At 38.6% G+C, this 14,894-nt stretch overlaps 1 protein-coding gene across 5 annotated transcripts in view; it reads left to right on the top strand.

Annotated features, from left to right (window-relative positions):
• Positions 1 to 14,894, top strand: part of PLXNB2 (plexin B2) — a 261,372-nt gene that overhangs the window by 234,581 nt on the left and 11,897 nt on the right. For all 5 annotated transcript variants that reach the window (XM_075024963.1, XM_075024965.1, XM_075024964.1 and 2 more), the window contains 7 exons: positions 2,124 to 2,353; positions 3,338 to 3,519; positions 4,296 to 4,362; positions 4,471 to 4,617; positions 7,927 to 8,083; positions 9,070 to 9,170; positions 10,090 to 10,174. In XM_075024963.1, coding sequence (XP_074881064.1) covers positions 2,124 to 2,353; positions 3,338 to 3,519; positions 4,296 to 4,362; positions 4,471 to 4,617; positions 7,927 to 8,083; positions 9,070 to 9,170; positions 10,090 to 10,174 — 969 coding nt within the window. The remainder of the gene's footprint in view (positions 1 to 2,123; positions 2,354 to 3,337; positions 3,520 to 4,295; positions 4,363 to 4,470; positions 4,618 to 7,926; positions 8,084 to 9,069; positions 9,171 to 10,089; positions 10,175 to 14,894) is intronic.

Genomic DNA, 14,894 nt, shown 5'->3' with positions numbered 1-14,894 from the left:
GGAACAAATAAGTAGTAGATCTTAGTAGTCTTGATTACTGACATTGACATACAGCAGATATTTTGCTATTATATGTGAAAGCTGTAAATAAAATAGGGAGCTGAGGTTATTAAAGGAAATGCATAGTTTTAGTCTAAAGGAAGCACAGAGTTAGCAACTGGGAAATAGAAACTAGTTGAGATTGGGGTTACTTATAGCCATTAATGTGAGTGACCATTGATATGGAGGTAAGAATATTTTATAGTAACTAACAGTGCACATAGTATTTAGCACAATGGCTGTATGTGCCAAGTATGCACATTAAAAAACTGTTTTCAGAGCTGCAAAATTTATTTACAGCAATCAGCATTCTACAAAGGGATAATTTGGCAAGTTCACAGGAAAGAAATAGCATTTTGCCCTGTTTATTGTGGGAAAACCTTAAGCTTGATTCGAGGAGCTAGCTAATTGTTCTGTCTAAATGTAGCGGCATCATCCTAGGGAAGGCAGCGGGAGGTGTGAAGGCTCAGCATTTCTACATGTTGAGCTACTCATTGCAATGCTTAAATTAGGCATCTGAGCGCAAATATTGGCCTAAATGATTACCATGAAATGTCACCTCGTTATCTGAATTATGCTTGCTGTTGGGTCATGTTGAAATAATCTCTACTAAAAAAAAGACCCACATTTTCCTTCTAAAGAGAAATAGATTATTTCATATTGAGAGCAGCTAAAAAGCAGGATTGAATTAAACAGCAATTTCAGGTTAGAGTTTGAAATCAATTTAAGAAGCTCGGGGTTTCTCAAAGATTTTGGCTGTGCTGGAAGCCTCTCCCAGTCTTGTTTTTCTGGCATTTCTGGGACAGGATATTCTTTTCTTGTACCAGCTTGTTTTCTCTGGAAAACCAAGTCCTTCCAGGTTCTGGACACAAACCAGAAGCAAATGTTTGAATCAAGAACTATTCCCAAATGGGCTTCATTTCAAACTGCATTTTGAACTGTGAGAGGATCAATCAAGGTTAGCAGCCCTCCCTCTCACCACCTTTACCATGGAACTTCATACCTGTTTCTGAAAGAAGTTGCCTTTCTCTTGCTGACATTCCTAGTAGGGGCTACAGACTCCTGCTGCCTGTTGGGTTGAAGGTTTCCTCTCTGCTCCACCAAGCACAAACACTGGGGAATTAGAATGCACGTCCACGGAGTAATCCAGTTCCTAAACTGCATCCACCTTGGCTGACAGTAAAATGAAACACTGAAGTCAAAACACATTCTGGATCCATACTGTGAAGCTGTAATGTCAACAGCACAAAGTGCAGACAGTCTAAAATTCACGGGACCAAAGATAGCCAAGGGAAGGGATATTAGGGAGGAAGTACAAATACCCCAAAGCTGGAAACCACAAGATGCTTTCTCCTTCAGCTTTGCTGAATGCTATAAAACGAAGAGGAAAATGAATGAACAAGAGCAATAAAATTGCTGAGACAATAGGTCACTATATTAATTAACACGGTATTCTAGTCAATCAGCAATATTGGATAATTGGAAAGCCTTCAGCTAGAATAGCTGCTCCAAAGGATGATTCCCTAATTGTTGTCCCTTTTAAGAACTTCAGGGCTTTTGAGTCCAACAGAAATGTTTCCATCAATTTCAATGAACGATTTCACTTTCTTCCTTCCTGCCATCCCCTTGCAATTAAATTAGTGTGCTTTACACTTTAAACCTTTCTTTCCTTGACTGCTATGTGTTTTTTAAAAGAACTCTTATTACTAGCTAGAATCAGAGGGAATAGAATGTGCATTGGAAAAAAAAAAAAAAAACAACAAGAAAATAATATTGCAGTGTCTTTTTTTTGGCTCTGTGCTACAATACTCCATTCATGTACATGAACTCACCCAGATGTCCATTAAGGCCCCTTTTTGGATAGGCAACAACAAGGAAACTATCCATGCTAAAGGCAGTTATCCTCATGTCACTGTAGGATTAGCTGTGGTCGTAGTTAACAGCTTAATTGGTAAAAACAGCAAGAGAAAATGTGAGGTGTTGAGTTGCTTTTCCCCATTACCAGGCACCCAAAGAGATCATGTTGCCTAAAAAAGCTGCAGGCTTTTTTTAAATGAACCTTTAAACTGTGTTGCATATTTCAGATCTAATGATAGAGATGGAGGATCAGACAAATGATATCAATGAAGCTGGAATTCCAGTACTGGACTACAAAACCTACACGGACAGAGTCTTCTTCTTGCCCTCCAAAGATGGAGAGAAAGACGTGATGATTACAGGGAAGCTGGATATTCCCGAGGCCAGGCGGCAGACTGTGGAGCAGGCTTTGAACCAGTTCTCCAACCTCCTCAATAGCAAATCATTTCTCATTAATGTGAGTACTGACGTAGATTCACCTGTCTGTTAGCTAGGCATACCTGTGTGTACAAGACAGGTATGAACAAAAATTATTACAAATAAGTGATTTTCGTACAGTTCTGGTTCCACAGTAACCACTGCAGATATGTGGCATCACAGCCAGAGCTTCCTGGTGGGTCGGAGAGGCGAGATAATATTTCTGTGCCTGGTCACATAGTATGGAGTTAGTCAATATTGCAGTGGCTGTAGGAAAACAGATATTACCCAATCTGGCATAAAAACTGCTATTAAAAGTTCGTTTTAGCCTTTTAAGAAACGTGATCGGAGAATGCCGATTCCCTCCTCGTTCATCATGGGAGTCACCTGCGGGCAGCCATCTGTTGGATCTCTGTCCCAGAGAGGCAGAGGCTCCTCAAGTGGCCTATTCATCAAGACTGATGAGTGCTCACAGCAGCTCTGAAGAGAATTCTAATTGCTCACTCTCAAAAACTGAGGCTGATTGTCAGACACCTAAGTATAGATTTAGGCTTCTAACTTTTTCTCCTTTCTTAAATGAGGCTCCAGTGCTGAGCTAGTTAATGGTAGCATTACAGTTTATGGCAGATGAGAGCACATTCCCAGGTGTACTTAGATTAGTGTCTTTGTAATTTGATGTGAAAGGACTGGGAATTTGGGGGAGAGGGGAGTTGATTTTCTCTTTTAAAAAATTGTCACAGAACACCTTTTTTCATTTAATTGAAGCGTTGTTTTAGGTAAGGCTTCAGTTAAAGTATATAAGCATTCCTTGGGTTAGTGCAGTACACCATGTGTGTATCTAAAAACAAATTATAGGCAATGTTTTCTTATAAGTAGTTTTTTTCAAACTTCTGAAAACTTTTCCATTCTGTAGTTAGAAGATTAGTATTAAAATAATACTGCTTGTCTTCTTAGTGCAGGCAAGTGTTGAAGTTCTTCAGAAACTTGTCATCTGACTTGATTTTATATTTGTTTTCTGTTTCAGTTTATTCACACGCTGGAAAACCAAAGGGAGTTCTCTGCTCGAGCTAAAGTGTATTTTGCATCTTTACTGACAGTTGCTTTACATGGAAAACTAGAATACTATACTGACATCATGAGGACGCTGTTCTTAGAACTGATGGAGCAGTATGTTGTGGCCAAAAACCCAAAGCTGATGCTAAGAAGGTTTGAATGAATATCATAGTCATATTTTCTGTAGTTCTCTGTTTTTCTGTAAATGTATTTCTTTTGCAATGTGACTGTATTAAAATGCCAACTATCTGTGAAAGTCAGAAATAGCCTGGCCCAAGCATATTAGGAAGACAAGCTCTCCAGGAACAGCTGTGGAAGGCAGAGGCAGGACGGCTGGCAACAGATTTCCTTATTCAAGTACTGTAGTGTAGAATCTGCATCGAGATTACTGAAACGTCTACCCTCAAAATACAATACTGAACATTTCATTTACTTTTTAATCTAATTTTATTCCAAATGATCTAGCATTTATACCACACATCATCTCCATAATGAGCACACATAATCAGCTTGCTTTGTGCATTCAGTGAGGGCTTGCTTTAGTGTTTTTAACCCTGTTGTTATCCCAAATAAATTAGGAAAGACCTTGCTCTGTGTATGTTGTAGCTTTGTAATCTGTAGGTTATTTCCTGGTAACTGCACAACTGGGTTAATTTTTTAGCTCTTACAGCATAGACCCAATTTAAGATTTTGCATAAAGGATGTGTGCTTTTCAGTAATGAGCTGAAGGTACTCGGGCATGATGAGCAATACAAAGCACTTATCCTAAAGCAAGTACATGCTCTCAAGACTCTATAGGGAAATCATTGCATTAGGAGAGTGCATGCAGTTAAGCATGTAAAAATATTATATTTCAAGCAAGCAATCTTTTTCTATAAAACTTTGTTATTAAGTACCCTTACCATACTCAGGGTTGGTTTCTTTTTCAGATCTGAAACGGTTGTTGAGAGAATGTTGTCTAACTGGATGTCTATTTGTTTATATCAGTACCTCAAGGTAAGAGTTGAAGTCTGTTGCCTGTGGGTTTTATCAATAATACTTAAACATACTGCATTGAGTATATAGTTTGGTTTTGCTTTATTTCACTTCCTTTCCTTTAAACAGGACAATGCTGGGGAGCCTCTTTATAAATTGTTCAAGGCTATCAAACACCAGGTAGAAAAAGGCCCAGTGGATGCTGTACTAAAGAAAGCCAAGTATACATTGAATGACACAGGCTTACTGGGAGATGATGTAGAGTACACACAGTTGGTAAGTCAAGCACGATTAATATATTATAAAATCATTTTTTCTTTTAAAATTAAGTCCTGTAGTGTTAAGTCTGTACATACTTTTCTGGACTACTGTGATCTGCATAGAAATTCTGGTCATGGGCAGGGCTGTCGATAGTTTGACCAAAGCAAGTCTCCAAGCAGGAAAATAGAATTATAAAGTATCTTCTAAGCATTAAATCCAAGTCCTGCCACTGTGGAATCCGTTTCAGTAAATCCCTTTCATAATTTTCAAAGTCTGTCTGAACAGTGGTTGGGGTGTTCAGCTCCTTCCCTTTTCCCATCTAAATTAACTGGCAATTGATTTTTGCAGAGTTCTTGCACTAACATTACGCTTGAACTTCGGGTTGTCTTTCTCCCTTGTGATTGCTGCTCGTCAGCATATCAAAGGTCATTTTAGAGATAATTTTATTAGTATACCAGGATGAGCTCCTCTGTAGTCCTGTGAGATGGCTCTGCAATCTCCAAAATACTTTATGAACCTATTTCTGTACTTGTTCCTGTGTGAGTCAAACTCTCCTGAACACAGGCAGCCCAACCAGCATTGAAACGGGTTTATTTCCACCTAAGGAAATAATTCCCTACAGTGATGAGGGGAAGCTGCCTCTACAGGCAGTTCTGGAGACCCATGTTAGATGCTTCAAGTGAGATGTAGTGGACATCCCTGCTGCAGGGATTCCCCATCTGAGCTCAACCAACCCCTGAATCTGACCACCAGTGCCATGGTCCAGTTCTCTTCTATTATGAATTCTGCTTTGACTTAATTCCGTTCACTGCCACAAATTTCCACCACTTTTTCAACCAGACTCCAGCACACGGATTCACTGTCTTTTTAAAAAACTGAAGCAGCCCACTCTTTAGCTGTTTAGGGAGCATAAATTCCAGTTTTACTCTTTCTCACAATCTTGCTGTCTCTCTTCAGGATACAGTGTAATGAATATCAAAGATGCATAGACTGTCCTTCAAAGACCAACACAGGATGTTTTTTTTCCCTCTCTGATTTCTCTTTTTATTGACATGCTAGGAGCCATTTGTGGTTGTCTCCAACTGAGAAAGATGCAGTGACATATCTGCAGTGTGGAAAGGGAAACTTAATAAAAAGCTTTATTAAGTCCTGGTTAAAAAAAATGACCATTTTGTATATTCTGAAGGGATGCTGATGGGAGGGCTGATGTAAGGAGATTGCTGTAGGACTTTCACTCACAGAATCACCAGACTGTGACCTAGACTGCCTGGAGGAAAAGGGTTTGCTGGGCAAGAAGAAATATTTTAAGTTCAATTGATATTTTGGACATTAGTTGAATTGTTATCTTTATATCTGAGCTGAAAGTGGCACCCATAGAAACCACACTGACTGGAAATGCTCATTATATTTCCTCTTGTGCATGGAGAACAAAATTTACTTACAATGTACATTGTGTAAGACTTAATGGCAATAATTCTTTATTCAGTCTGTTTCTTTTCACAAAAAAAGCCAATGCCTGCAATTAAGCTAAATGAATGCAGTTGAAAGCAGAAAATTTGTGTATGCAATCAGATGTGGGCACAACAAGCATACTAGCTAGATATTAAACATTTTAACATTGTACAGTAGCAGTATTTGGTCCGGATTTTCAGATTTCCCATCAAACAAAGATTTTATGTGTGTGCATGCATAGAAGATGATGAGATATATGAGTGTATATATATGTATGATGAAAGATTGTGAAGGGCGTTACTATTACTATAAATTATTGGGATCTTTGGCATGATGATGACATTGTTGTGGTAACTGTGAACAGTTAGGGAGCATTTGTGCACCAGGGTAGGTTAAAGCATGGGTTAATTAGTTCACTTCTGCCTGAAAGTGAGACACGGTGGGAAAGTATGGTATAGAGCAGTTGTCTGCTCTCTAATTGTTCTTATTTAAAAGATGAATCTGTTTTGCATCACTGGTTACACTGACATGCTGCATACTGAACCAGCAGCAAAATCATGTCTAATTACCATAAAGCTAATAGGAAAAGGAAGGTGAAATCTCATGATTAGTTTGAGAGTTCTGTCAAGGGACAGTGCAATCATGTTTAATTTGACTGCCGTATGGCGCAGCTTTTCTTCACTGTTTAAAAATACCAGACATGCAAGTTTATTTCTGAGGTTTGAGATGATAAATTCAGGCATTATGGTTGGCGGGACCATATGTATCCGAGAGCTGCAATGCTTCCGATGTGCCTGGCCTCCAAAGCTACCTGACTGGCAAAAGATCCGCGAGAGCTCTGAGCTGTTGTACTGATTCAGCTAGTGAAAGAAAAAGGCTTTTCATTTGGATTTGGTGGCTTTTTTCCTTCTGGGGAAGTTTCCTGGCCATCATTTTCTCATTTGCTTTTGTCTGTATTAAAACTGACACTTATATAGTGAAGCTACTTTTAAAAAAATCACTCTACATTTAGCAAATTACAGGCTTTCAAGAAATTCTCTTTAACATTAAAAAACCACATGTCAATACTATCAGAAAACAGTAATATTTTAGAACTAGCATAAACTACCTAGGTATATTTCCTGGAGCTGTTAGAGTTATTGTGACGACAGTAAGCAGCAAATGAAGTCTTCAAACACCAAAGATGATATAAATGGCTTTTATATCTACATATATATGTGTGTGCACTTATGCGTGTATTTATATGTATCTAATGAACAGCTGGTCACAGGAGGTAAAGTTACGGGAGCTGAACAAGTCACTGCTCATCAGCTGAGCCATATTAAATCACCATATGTACAGACCTAGTCTGCTCAAGTTGAGAAGTAAAATCACAACCATGAAGACAGCATAAAGGAAGGCAAAAGCACACAATATTCTAGGAGTTCAGCAAAGTGCAGCTCAAATGATTATTGGGAACTCGTTAAGTTTGGGCACTGCTTTACTTTTGCTTTTCTATGTTCCAGGTTAACAGGTTATATGAGAAGCATGTAACTAGGCAGTGGTTCAGCTGTTTTGTTCTTGTGTGTCTCTAATAAATTCCCAAGACTCAATAATAGTAGCTTGTTAGACATGAGTAAATCTATTCTGCATCTTTTCTGTTTTGTCATAGTGGGAGGAATTAGCTGGAATTTATGATAGCTGGTTGGCTGCATAACAGCAAAGGATCCCTCAAATAATCCATACTCCCATTGCAAATATGTGCTGCTGTGCAATAATCATTGCACAGTGAATTTTAGATATTGTTTGCATTTAAATCACCCAGAAAAACAGATTCAGAGGTAATTCAGAGATGATTTGTGTTAATAACCATGTACTTCCTTTTTTTTACAGACAGTAAATGTATATGTACAAGATGGAGGAACTGATTCCATACCTGTGAAAGTGCTGAACTGTGATACTATATCACAAGTAAAGGAAAAGATAATAGACCAAGTCTATCGAAATCTGCCATGTTCTCAGTGGCCAAAAGCTGAGAGTGTAGTTCTTGGTAGGTAGCTACTTGTGATACTATATTGAGCAGGTGAATGATGTTGTGTGATTTTGTATTTTCCCCCAAAATGTCTATAAAAGCAATTTTTTGTTTTTTTTTTTTAAAAAAAAAAAAAAGTTGAATTTATGTTCAGCTGGATGCAAAAATACAGCATTTTGCAACAATCTTAATATGCATTAAAAATTGGTGCTTTCTTACAGAGTTCTTTTTCCTGACTCTTAAAGTTTCGGTATACTGTCATTAGTGTGCAAAAAGCCTGTTAATCACTGTTAGCACAAATGTATTCCATGTCTGACAGAGTCATTCTCAGGTACTAATTAATGTGATAATGACAGCATGGACAATTAGCTGATGGAGAAGTAATGATGCAATTTCAGAAACTGGTACTGATTTTGACTTGCCTTTAAGGTGGTTACTCAAAAGAATTATAACTTAGAGGAGCTGCACTAGTAGGAGATGATGAGCCACCCAGACTCTGAAAATCATCCTCCTTGAAGGCTTTCAAAATTACTGTTCTCTTCTTGGAGGAAAAAAAAGAAGTTGACGTAACTTAAAAGGCCTAATAATCTCATAATAAAAGCTTAATTAATAATTTTGCAATATCTTCATTACTGCCTTAATCTGAAAGTAGAGGATGCAATTCTTGCTCTTCAGAAAATCCTAGTAAATTCCCTAAAAATGCCTTTTTTATTCCATATAACGTCCTACTCTGTTCTGGATTGTAGTATTCTAAGCAAAGGAATTTAACTTTCTATGGAAAGTAATCAGAAGTCATGTGCATGGTTAGGGAATAGCTCGTGCAAACTTCTGTAATAAAGACCAAACTACTAAGCAATAAAAAACGCACATCGTGGCATGTGCCAAATTACTTCTTTTAATGTTCCACAATGTGTCAGTGGGTCGTCTAAACTGAAACATTCTTGGAGTAGTTATTTTTGCCCATGGTTAAAAACTGTTTTTTTCTCATTTTAACTACCCCTTAGAGTGGCGTCCAGGTTCTACTGCACAGATCCTCTCAGACTTGGATTTAACATCCCAAAGAGACGGCAGATGGAAACGTATCAACACACTAATGCATTATAATGTAAGGAGGTGTTTCAGAGCAGTTGTTCGCATCTGTTAACTGTTCTCTAGTAATAAATAAAATCTTTATTTGTTTTTAGAGAAACTTCTGTGCTACATAAGAATCAAAAAAAACCCTAGCTCTGGGTCTAGGCAGTAAAAGCTGGGGAGCATAAAAGGCTAGGTCTAGACATATTGCCTAAACATCTTACCAAAAACACACTACCTAAATGCCAGCACTTTGGTTTCCTCATCATTGCAGTGTCCAAATCCAAATTCCCCTTTGAACATTCACAAGCTCCTTTTGCTAGGTCTCGTATTCATCTATTCTTTTCTCTACCACTTCCTACCCCTGAGAATTGTCTTTGTCCTTGCTCTGCTGCTAAATAGATTTTGGGTTGGTCTGGATTGTTCAACAGCCCAGTCAGGAGAGCAGATGTTGACATTTTTGTACCGTCTGTTTTAGGTTTCGTACTATGCTTCTGGTTTAGGTTTCATACTATGCACTCTACCAAGCACTTGCAATCCACTTATCTTCCCTTTGTATGCTATTTATTGCATTCTAACAACAGATACCCTGATTAGGAAAGATAGAAGTTAGTTTTCCCTCAGAAAACAGACAGGTCCGATTCTTCATGATATACCCCATTTTTGTACAAGAGGTGCCCACACCAGGTTGAGGAACCACTTAAGTCTTGGAGATGCTTCTAGCATTTTCAGTAATCTCAGAGGAGGTGCTACTGGGATCTCTTATTAAAGGAGGGAGAGGGACTGTGTTCTGAATTGCAGAGCCCGTTGCCCGAGAAGCTTTGAAGGGCAGCATTAATCATAGGTCTAGATTCCCTGCAAAAGATTACAGAAACCACAGTTTAGGTTTTAAGAAAGAGGTTCAGTGGTGCATAATTCTTTTGAATAACATCCCTGTGTTTGTATTTTCAAAGGTCCGAGATGGTGCCACGCTCATCTTATCAAAAATGGGAATTTCCCAGCAGCCAGAGGATAATCAGCAAGATGTTCCAGGGGAGAGTAAGTATCTTGTGGCTTCCCTACCTCCCAAAATGACTAGAAGTCAAAACCCACACAGAGAGGGTGACAATGCTGTCTTGATCTTGTTTATCAAGCATGTCTGTGGAGCTAGATATTCCCCACCAGACTATATAGGGCTTATTTGTTGTGTGTTACCCACTGTACACTTGCAGTGGTTTTCTTTGTCCTCATTATAAAAGCATTAAATAATGGGGCTTTAGCCATAATAGCTGTGAGTCCATACCCCAGCTTAATAGAAAGCACTCTCAGCAAACATTTCCTTGCATATTTTGTTTCTTAATCCCACTACACCTGTAGTCAAACTGTATGTTCCATCTTTCCAAAGCTTTATCTCTTTTTCTCCTTCCTTCTTCACTTACTTTCTGCTCCAAATTTCTTCCACTTCTTACTAGACTGAAAATTAAATGCAGTGTTCTAGATGAACCACAGTAGAGATCAGCTCCCCTCTGTGAAGTAATGGATCTGATGTAATTTTTTATTGCATTTCTTACAACTATGTTACCGTGCAAACTCATCTCTGCACGTTCATATTTTGTGTCTCCCTCCCTCTGATGTTTCACCAGCTACGCTAGCTTGGTTTTTCCAGGGTTTGTTAATTGGCTTCATTCATTCCATACATGTTATCTCTTTAGATGCAGTGTTTTGCACAATTCCTTTGTTCTTTTTGAGGTTTGCAATCCACTCTAAGTTAGTATCAAGAATTTCCTTATAATGTTTCCTCTCTTTCATATTACTAATGCAGCTGTTGCATAATTCTTGTACTACTGTCTGCTACAGTATGCTGGACTTCTCAACATGGAAAGCAACCTGTTAGCTTGCAACCCATCTTTTAAAGCTTTTACTTCTACATGTTAGTATTCTGTCCAGAGCAATTTCCTTTATCTCAAAACCTCTTGAGACACAACATCCATTACAACCTAAAATGTACTCAGATTTTTATGGAAATATTTATTTGTAAATTTATGTTCTTTGTCACTTGTGTTTCCTTTACATATCAGATGTTCAGTTTCTCTTTTTTTTTTTTTTATCCTTATATTCAGCTATTTTACACAGGTTAGAAGTTAGATTTAGGGAATGATAATTGTTGAGTTCATTCTTCCTGCTATAAACTCATTTGATATACTTTTCTGTCTAGCACCAATTGCAAAAGCCGTTGCTTCACTGAATAGTTTCATTCCCTTAAACAGATTTACTGGTGTAGATTTAATAGGTTTCAAGGGCTGGACAGTCAAACAGATTGGAAATAATATGCCAGAAATGTACTTTTTTCAAGAAGATGGGTGTCAGCTCATAGGTCTGACATATATTGCTATTTAACAAAAATGTGCAGACTTCCATTTCATTTGTGTTTAGTGTTAGCCAGGAAATTAGGACAGGCAGAATTACTTGCCATTTACTTTTTACTCTGCCCTCCTGGATGCTTTCTGTTGAGACTTTTTCCAGCATCCGTGAAGGGTCTTCTAATGGTCATGACTACCCCTTTGCTGCTATCTTCTAACCCCTTTACTGCGAGTGCCTGCCATAGTTGGCTAAGTGGTGACTACTCTGTCACAGCAGGTGCCAACCCAGCATGTTAACTTAAAAAGCCATCCGGTTTAATACAGAAGGCAGTGAAGTGCAGCCAGGCGAGGAACTGATTCCTAGTCCCTGTTCAGTTTGGTTGCACTGTTTGCTGAGATAACTGTTGAGGCAGTAGTTGCCTCCACTCTAAAGTAGTGGAGTGGACCGTGAATGGAGCCTGCTGGTGTCCTTAGCTTGCTTTGCTTTCTTAACACAGAGCCATGTTCAGTCACCCATTCTGGGCTCCCAGTCTTCATTCTCCCCTCCTCACTACCCTTGTGGCAGGCAGTAGAGGACCAGACCGTGACGTTTTCCTTTTTTGTTGGTTTTTTTTTTTTTCTTTCCTCCTTCTCTACAATTACATCTTTAGCTATGATTCAGTATGATGAAGTTCTTTGAACATACATGATCTGTACTCCAAGATGAACTCATTATTTATACATGTGCCATAATAAATTCTAAATAGTGAAGGAAAAGCAGACTTCTGGGGACAGTGCTGTCACATGAGGGCTCTTGTACACAAAAGAAAAATCTGCAGAGAGAATTCAGATCCCAAAGTATGGAATTAAGACAACTTCCACCATGTTTCTTCTCTACACCCTGTCTTGCACCACAGTAGTGTACAAATTTGGGAAGGCAGCATTTCATGCCAGACTAGCCCATTTTCTTTAGTGCCGAAGGGTCCTTGGAGGTATCTGGTGCCAACTTGGTCTTTTGGAAAGCTATAAAATGTTACAAAGACAGTGCAAAGCGAGAGCCTGCAGTGACAGTGATTTGTGAGATGCTATGTGTATAAAAGGGAGAGGAGAGGATCAGAGGCTTCCCCCTCCCACACATACACATTTATATGACACAGGGATTTACAGGGTTGGAATAGACAGAAATCTTATCCTGGCTCTATGAATGAGGCTTGTGACGAAGTGGTTTTCCTTTTATTCAGAGCCTCTCATTAACTTGCACCTTTTGCATTGAGAAGTGTCAGCTGAAGCCATTGACTGTCTGCCAAAGTACTGAGCTTTGCACAGAACGAAAATGTAAAACCATGTTCAGAGATGTTGCTCTAAAACCTGGCATTGCTTCCATGCTGCTTTTGATTCACAGCTTCTAGCAGGAAGACACTAGAAGCTGGAGGTTGTGACAAATTAAATGCAGCATCTTTTGCTTCTGGAGATAATAAATGCAATTACTAATTTGTATGAAGATGAAGAATGGTTTCAATGATTTCATGCTAGTATTTCTGTACTGAACTGTAAGCCAAAACAACATGCTCTGTTATTCTGGGGATTTTCTCTGGGCTTTTTTTTTTTTTTTCCTTTCTTAATTCTGAATAAAAATAGACAGAGGGTTGCAGATCAGAAGTACTGTAGGGCAGCCCTTCCTTCACCTCCATGGAGCAGTGTATTTGCAGGCAGGGAGGAGACTGGAAGGAAGCTAATTTGCTGCAGGCCACGCAAGGGGAACGGGGCTGCGTTGCCTGTCACCATCTCACTTGCCTCCATCACATTTACATCATGGTTCATATCACTATAATCAGTCAGCGCAGTCATTGTTTGACATTAACACCCCTACCCCGCAGCGTTATTTTGTATTGGCCAAAGAATGCCCAAGGGCCAAGACAAAGAGTTCAGGGGGAAGCGTTTGAGCCAGTGGGTGCAGTCCTCTCCCCGCATACAGCTTGACGTATAATGTGGCTACCACAATGAAGAAGGAGGTGTTTTCCCCTATCTTTTATTTTCTTCACCTCCTACTTTTCCATTGGGAAAAATATTACCTCACAGGAATGTTATTTTCTCTTAGCAACCATACTGCTGACATGTTTTGTTGCCCCATGTTCTGAATTTCTCTTCCTCTTTCTTCCTGCTTTTTTTAGCAATGAAGTGGGAACTTTGTGTTGCAGAAGTTCATCTGGTTGAGCTGTAGCCTCTTAATGCCTAATTCCCTATGAAATAACTACTATTTCACTAGTAGCCAATTCTGTTGTTGCTAAACAAACACGGGCCAAATTAAGCTGCACATAGAGTCCAGTAATCTCAGTGGAAACACCTTTGGTTGTTTCTTTTCTTTCCAAAGTTAAACTGGGCTATATACCATCAGGAGGGCAAAGAGAGGATAAATTCCTTTGAGTCAAAGGAGGAAGCAGAAGTATACCAAGCGACTGACATAAGGCTGGAAAATAGTTTCTGCTCTAACTGCGTGATTTGATCTATTAATTTACAAAAGTAAATAACAGGCATTGCAAAAGAAATTCCAGACTTTGGGCCCAGCAGCAGTTCTTACTGTACTGGCAGATGATTGCTATGAATGGTATCGATTGCGAAATCGCAGCTGCTTCAAAATAAAGTGATAGCTTTTATTTCTTGCTTGCTTCATTCACATGAACTTCCAAGTCAACTTGAGGACTCTGAAAAGACAATATGATTTAATGTGGGATTCATTTTTTTTTCCCTACCTGGTTAAAAAGAAGTAAAGGCCTCAGAAAACTGCATAGCTAATGTTTTTCATGAGGATATATAAAGTAGATTCAAGCAGAAGTGTTAGCTTGGTCAGATTACACGTAAATGTTATTTTCCCCTGTGATGTAAAATATTGAATATACATTCACGCTGGTAAATTTAATGTAGCTGTTGAAGAACTTAGTTAATAAACTACTATGGCCAAAAATTTGAAAGGACAAAATTCATGCAATTAGAGACTGATATTTTCTGCTGCAACTGGGATTCAGTTATGTTAGATACATATATTGAAGCATAAAACTTATCAGTAATGCAAAATAATTTGTGCAATAGGGCTGAATCACAATTTTTATGGGAAAAATAACTTTCACATTTTTAAGACGTCAATGATTTTAAATGCACTGATTCAGTAACTTCCACTGGAAAAGCGCCATTGGTTTTAGGGACTATGCCAAGTAGATATAAAAATTCAGAAATTAAAGGAAGAACAAGTAAAACCAGGAGATTTGAAACCAAGTTTGTGACACCAAATGTTTTTACAAGGGATATTAATTGCAAGTTAAAACAATTGTATCATCTCTTTTAGAACTGTTTGTAACAAAAGATTCTCAAGCTTAGAGTTTGTCTGGACATTCATGTTGATGCTGAAATGGAAGACTCCCTTTATTTCACTGCGTGATCATTGA

This window comes from Buteo buteo, chromosome 4, assembly GCF_964188355.1.
Source record: "Buteo buteo chromosome 4, bButBut1.hap1.1, whole genome shotgun sequence".
In the NCBI taxonomy this organism is placed as follows: Eukaryota; Metazoa; Chordata; class Aves; order Accipitriformes; family Accipitridae; genus Buteo; species Buteo buteo.
Note: the sequence above shows the minus strand (reverse complement) of the source record. Positions and strands in the feature narration are given on the sequence as shown.